General features: G+C 45.6%; 1 protein-coding gene across 1 annotated transcript in view; it reads right to left on the reverse strand.

Annotated features, from left to right (window-relative positions):
* TrissinR (Trissin receptor) overlaps nucleotides 1-7,500 on the reverse strand; it is a 156,763-nt gene that overhangs the window by 1,397 nt on the left and 147,866 nt on the right. The window contains exon 3 of the mRNA XM_080281437.1: nucleotides 3,629-3,788. Within this exon, the coding sequence (XP_080137563.1) occupies nucleotides 3,629-3,788 (160 nt within the window). The remainder of the gene's footprint in view (nucleotides 1-3,628; nucleotides 3,789-7,500) is intronic.

The raw sequence follows: 7,500 nt of genomic DNA on the forward strand, positions 1-7,500 counted from the left end.
TTGTATAACTGGGGGTCTTTTTGTAACATGTGATTACTTAACTCATGTTGGAGTCCGTCTAACCCACGCATGGGGAGACGGTCACTTTATACATATGATCAGTCTGCTCTACATCGGTGTGCATAGGTGTCTTTAAGCATGTAGGCGTGGGGGAATCTGACATAATGGAAATGTTAGTTTGCTTATGTGGAGCTGTTGTACACATGTTGTAGTCAACTAACACGTAGGATCCGTTAGTATTTATGCATTCCAAATATAAAACATCTGATTATGAATTTTTTTTTATAAAGGGACACACACACACACACACACACACACACACACACACACACACACACACACACATACACACACACACACACACACACACACACACACACACACACACACACACACACACACACACACACACACACACACACAGTCAGTCAGTCAGAAGATCCCTGCCCCGCACACCTGACCACAAAGTACCTACCGACCTACCTTTGTCTCTGTATTTTACGTATCGGTATTTATGTATCTGTCTACAGTATGTCTCCTTGGCCATCTATTCGTCTGCCTTAACATCCTACCTCCCTACCTTACGTAACTACTCTTTATACCAACTAACTTTACCTACCACAGCTGTAAGAAACACCAGTAAGCTCGCCTTTTATCCCAGTTCTGTCGCCAAACGTTACTCTCTGATCGACTCTCCATTAAAAAAGAGAAAGAACACACACACACACACACACACACACACACACACACACACACACACACACACACACACAAAAGCTAGGTACGAAAAATAGGAAGTAACATGTGTAGGGGGGTGGTAAAATAACCTCTGAAAAAAGAAAAAAAAGAGAAAAACATGATCAAACGTGTCCAGCGAATTGACCAGTCAGGATCGGTGGCGTAAAAGAAAGGGGCGGGTCTTTGATGGGGAGTGAACCAATCAGGGGCCGAGTTCTTTTTCTTCAGGGAGTGAGAAAGAGCAGGAAAGTATCGTGACGTGTTGGTTTTGATTGGTGCGTTGGCGTGGAATTCATTGCGTGCCTTGGTCGTGACTGCGTATGTGTGTGTGTGTGTGTGTGTGTGTGTGTGTGTGTGTGTGTGTGTGTGTGTGTGTGATTACAGTTACCTTTTCTATCGACTAACCGTTTTGTTTCACTTGGATGATAAACGATTTCATTTAATTAATATGAATGTCCCCTTGGTGTACTGGTTAACCCTTTCAGTATGATGATTTTTCTGTTATTCTTACGACGGTCAGACGATTTTAATAAGCTGTGGAAAGACGCTTGGCACTGAAGGGGTTAAGCGCGTCAAAAGGTCTTTACTATTTATTTTCGTTTTTGCCAGATGTTTTTTTTCGGAGACAAGTTAAATATTTCTTTGCCTACTTTAGCAGATATTGTTTTCATGTGTGTGTGTGTGTGTGTGTGTGTGTGTGTGTGTGTGTGTGTGTGTGTGATGGGTAGATAGTCAGATAGGTAAATACATAGATAGAAAGACAAAAAAAGTTGTTTGTGGCAGGAGAGATCGAATGGAAGAGATGTCAAAATATGTGTGTGTGTGTGTGTGTGTGTGTGTGTGTGTGTGTGTGTGTGTGTGTGTGTGTGTGTGTGTGTGATGGGTAGATAGTCAGATAGGTAAATATATAGATAGAAGGCCAAAAAAAAAGAGTTGTATGTGGCAGGAGAGATTGAATGGGAGATGTCAAAATATGTGTGTGTGTGTGTGTGTGTGTGTGTGTGTGTGTGTGTGAGAGAGAGAGAGAGAGAGAGAGAGACTCCATGTCCCAGTACGCTCTATATCGGTAATGTAGCCTTAAACTTTTCGCTTACCAAGGTCACGAACCAAGGCCGGCCTATTAATGAACCTCAATGGCAGTGAAATTAGAGGGATATTGCCTACGTGTGTAAAAAAATTCAAGTTTCATTTCGTATCACAATTCACATTTCAGGGAGGGGAGGGAGAGCGTGTTTTAGTAAAGTTTCGCTTCGTTTCATATCGTTCACTTCAGGCTGGGGGAGGACGTGTGTATTCTGTTAAACTGAAGTCGTTGTTTCTGCTTAACCCCGATCTGTCTTAGTAAACCCGTCGACCGCAGGTAAGCAGTCTCTCCGTGGGTGTTAATCAGCGTCCACCCTTCAACCCCGCCACCACAGTCAAGGTCAACACTCACTGTACAGCATCCTATGGGAAGGCCATGCTATTTTACATATAAGTAGTAGCCTTAATTCTACCCCCCCCCTCTCTCTCTCTCGTTATATACCTAGTTGTTTTGTGTCCCTTCCATAACTCATGAAATAACTTCAGCATGCCCCCGAAAGAGTTAAGAGAGAGAGAGAGAGAGAGAGAGAGAGAGAGAGAGAGAGAGAGAGAGAGAGAGAGAGAGAGAGAGAGAGAGAGAGAGAGAGAGAGAGAGAGAGAGAGAGAGAGGCATTTCTGACAGGCATAGGGAACTTCCTAACGCTACTTCCTCAGCGATTAATTTTGCACATCACACCATAATAATCCTCTTCTAGCCTGTTACCAAAGCAAACTATGTCGGAACTGAACCCACATAACATACAAGAGAAAGTACGATGTAACATGGAATATAAATCGCTAAAGAAGAAGCACTGAGAAACGTACCACGGCAAGGAGAAGATGGCCATAATCCAGGTCAGACGAGGTCATGCAAGGCTGAGTTTAGTTTGAGACCATTAGTGCTATTTCAGATGTATTTATGTTAGGACCATTCAACGGATTTTAGGTCTGAGGTTGGTCCTTGAGGTCCTGTAGGTCGCGTCAGGTCAGTTTAGGTCAAAGACTATTTTTCCTCAGAGTTCGAAGGGGAGAGAGTAGAAAGAGAAAAATAATGGGTGGTTTAGGCGGAGGGGAATGGGCGGGGTTGGGTGGGGTGGTGGTGGGTGGAAAGATATTGTGAAACAGTGTGTTGACAGTGGCATGGGAAAGTGAAAGCTCAATATTTTCTTTAAATTTCCATGGCCAGTCGTGAGAGAGAGAGAGAGAGAGAGAGAGAGAATTTGTGCGTGCGTGCTTGCGTGTGCTTCTAGCTTACCACCCAAAGACCACCATACACTTAGGGTAACAGAGCTACTAGAAACCAAATACGGAGATTAGGAAGGGACAGAGGAGTAGGGAAGGTGAGGACGATGAGAGAGACGCATGTTCGAGGCCTTCCTTTCAATGTGAATCGAAGCTGCGTCGGCCAGGCCCTCTCAGCCAAGGCGACGAAGAAAATATTGGGTGGGAAAAATAGACCAGTTGTTGACAGAGGGAAGCAACAGAAAATGGGAGTTGAACTGGTGATACGTTTTCGATGACTGGGATCTCCGACTTCACTATTTTTTTTCCCCCCTGTTATCATCTTGCGTTTGTTTTCGCGTGGGTGGACGAGAGAGAGAGAGAGAGAGAGAGAGAGAGAGAGAGAGAGAGAGATTATTGATACCAACTGGCAGCTCAGTCCTTTTTTTTTTTATTTTTTTTTCTGCTTCTGAGCCGGACGAGGTTATAACAAGATTCTTCGATCCTGTATCTGTCCCCCACATCTCTCTCTCTCTCTCTCTCTCTCTCTCTCTCTCTCACACACACACACACACACACACACACACACACACACACACACACACACCACTAGGTTCCTGTGGCTGAGTATGGTCTTTGCTCTGAAGGGACACATGATGGCGACGTATCTCTCGACGCAGTTCACCACCAGGATCATGACGGAGGCCGTGTAGCTGAGGTAGTGCACGAAGTTGTACATCTTGCACAGGAAGTCCCCGAACACCCACCTGTACGGGCGAGAAGAGAGAAAGTGCCTTAGGTTAGGTTAGGTTGTGCTCCTCTCACCTTCTGTTAGTTCAAATGAAGTGTAAATAATAATAATTATAATAATTTTCGATTTCTTTATTCATCCATCCATTGGCTGAAATTACACGGGTCCTTAATCTAGTATCTTAACTTAACTTAAAAGGGTCAATAGGCTGACCCTGGCCGCACCTGAGAAGTGTCGACATACTACCAGACCTCACCGAGGCTGAAGTGAGGCGTAGGCACGAGGGGACAGACCGCCTAGTCTTTACCCCGCCGAGTTTCAAACCCTGACGAGTCTTCCACCATAGTGCTCCTTGAGCTACACTTAGCAGCACGGCTTGAGCGGGGCTCCAACTGGGATTACTTGGATTGGGAGTCGAGTGCACTATCAACGGCGCCACCGTGTGTGTGTGTGTGTGTGTGTGTGTGTGTGTGTGTGTGAAGTTGTTGAGTCATTCCGTCAGTTGAACTTGGTGGACTGGTTAGTAGGTTGCTTACCGGATGGATGGGATGAGTTTGTAGGCTATATGGGTGGATGGGTAGAGTGGGTGAGTGGGGTGGGGGGAGGGGGGGTTTGTGTGTTGGTTGGGTACGGTCGATGGGTTGCTTGGGTGGGGTGAGATCAGTGGGTTGGTTGGGTGGGATGGGGGTCGATAGTTTGGTTGGGTGGGGTTGGGTAGGTAAGGGCGAGGTGGGCAGGGTTGTTGGATGGACGGTGTGTGTGGAGTGGATGTGGTGGGGTGGATGATGTCGGGGGTGGGTGGGTGGGTAAGTTGGTGGAGGAGGGTTGGCATCCCGGAGGACAAGGCTGGAGATAGGCTTATATCGTCCTGTTTTGAGACAGACTTTTTTTTTTTTTTAAATGCAAGAAAGAAGGAACCAAAGGCCAGGTGGGGGGATGGGTAGTAGTAAAATTAGTCAGCGGGGGATGGGTCTGTTGAGTGGGTAGGTCCATGGTAGAAATAGGTCACAGTGGAAAAAAAATGGTCCTTGGGAAATTTGGCTGAAGTAGGAATATAGGTCTAGTGGGTTAAAGAAGGTCCATGTGGTGAGAATGGGCCCATGTGATGAAAATAGGCCGAGGGGGAAACTACTATAGAGGGGTGGGGGGAGCCGTGGGGGGTGCAGCCAAAGACGAACTTATGTATTAGCAGTCTTAAGATTATCCCTTCGCAAACACAGAACCGTCTTAAATTTCATCATCATTATTATTATTATTATTATTATTATTATTGTGGTAGGTGGGGGCGCTCATCATCCACTCACTCGATGTAGTGCTGCATTGAGTGTCTACCCTTTCCTCTCTTCCATCCTTCCTATTCTGTCTTTCTTTCCTTCATTCTTTCCTCTTTTTTTCTGCCTACGGGTGACTTTACAATCCCTCTTCTGTCTTCCCTTCATTCTTTCCTCTTCCTTCTGGCTATGGGCGACTCTGCACTGAGTGACAAGCCAAATGGTTTCTTGTGCACCAGGAAACCATTTACTACGCTGGGTGGTAACCATATAAGCAAATTATGCTGCCTGGTGATTTAGTGGGTAATTAATGTGCTCCAGTCGGATTGAGCCAGTGAAGGTTTATATCCAAGGGGTGGTTAGGGTTTATTGCTCACGTAATGCCACTCAGGGATGAGTGTGGTCACTCTCAACTTAAATGTCAGGACCAAGTTGCCTAGTCCCGGGTTCCTACTCTCCTCATGGGGCGACATAGGCTTGCATGATGGATGGATGATTATGCTTATTATTTTTATTATTATTTGTTCCTGTTTCTGCTGTTGAGTATATTTTGTTTGTCTTTATACTGTTGTTGTTATGTCAGGGTGTTTTGCAACTGGCTCGTCAATAACTATTGTTTGGTATTGCTGTTGTCATTTTTTTCCTGTGCACATCGTGAACAATTTTATTTTCATTGTCCTGCCTAATGGTGGTCATAGAATGTTAGAAATTGTTCATTCTTTCTCTGTCTGTCTGTCTGTCTCTGTCTCTGTCTCTCTCTCGCGCGCGCAATTAAATGAAGTATTAATAGTGGTAGTGAGGGACCGTGTAAAGTTATTATTTGTTGTTTTACACACACACACACACACACACACACACACACACACACACACACACACACACACACACACACACACACACACACACACACACACACACAAACGTTGCTCACTTATACAAAAAACGGAGCTAAAGCGTTGGGTCATGCCCGGTGATAAAACACTGACACAAAAACATTCACATGCATTAAGCGCACCTGTACTGTACACACACACACACACACACACACACACACACACACACACACACAACGTAAAATCCTGCTCTCCCTAATTCATCAACAGCAGTGTGCCCTTCATATTCATCACTGCTCCAAACCCACACAACCCAGCCCATCCCAGCCCTGCCACACAGGAAATAGTCACATCCGTCCATCCATCCATCCATATGTACATACCTACATACCTACATACATACACATAGATATACATTTGTTCCTAAGTATATAAATCCTGTCTGTTTATAAGTCGTTTGTTTGTTTAGTTATTCTTTTTTTGCTTATGAGTCTGTGTATACTCGTATTTTGTTTGCTTGCTATCCATCCTCTTATGTATAATATCTTCTGTATCTGTCAGTGTCTGTCTTTCTGTCTGTGTATTTATCGGTTTGTCTCTGTCTGTACACACACACACACACACACACACACACACACACACACACACACACACACACACACACACACACACACACACATCCACCCATCCATCCATCCATCCATCCATCGATCCACCCCCCCCACACACACACATCCATCCATCCATCCATCCATCCATCCACCCATCCATCCATCCATCCACCCCCACACACACACACACACATCCATCCATCCATCCATCCACCCACACACCCACACACCCACACACACACACACACACACACACACACACACACACACACACACACACACACACACACACACACCTACACACACCCTAAACCCACACCCTGCCCCTCACCCTCACCCCTCCCACACAGCAAATCCCTCATCCCTCCCCCGTCCCCCAGCCCACTGTGTCCCCCTCATGTATACTGGTGATGGGGCGGTGCGATGCCTCACGTGTTTGCACAAATTGTAGAATGAAAATGCCCTAGAGTGAAATGGGAGAGGGTCCGCACGAGAGAGTGATCCGGTGTGTGTGTGTGTGTGTGTGTGTGTGTGTGTGTGTGTGTGTGTGTGTGTGTCTCTCTCTCTCGGGAGCACGTGACTTTTGGCGCAGATTAAAGTTTACCCTCCATTGCATTTATATATTTATCTATCTTACACACACACGCACACACACACACACACACACACACACACACACACACACACACACACACACACACACACACACACACACACACACACACTCTCTACTTCATTGGCATGCTGGGAGAATTACCACCAAAGGGCTTTCGTCCATGCATTTAAATGGTACCAGCATGAAAAGTGATTGCATGATTTGGGGATAAGTGTTTAAGTCAACCCTCCTTTCCTGATTATTCGTGTTTTCTATCTTTTATTATCTTTACTATCAGGCTGTCGATTATCTCTATTACTGGTTCTGCAGAGGGAAGCCTTCACGCGGTGTCACCGATATGTCAGGGCGGCTCCACTGCCTGGTTGCACAAACGTCTCATACTTCCCTCCTTTTCCAC

This window comes from Coenobita brevimanus, chromosome 89 (assembly GCF_032717465.1).
Source record: "Coenobita brevimanus isolate Jiangsu-jjx chromosome 89, ASM3271746v2, whole genome shotgun sequence".
NCBI lineage: Eukaryota > Metazoa > Arthropoda > Malacostraca > Decapoda > Coenobitidae > Coenobita > Coenobita brevimanus.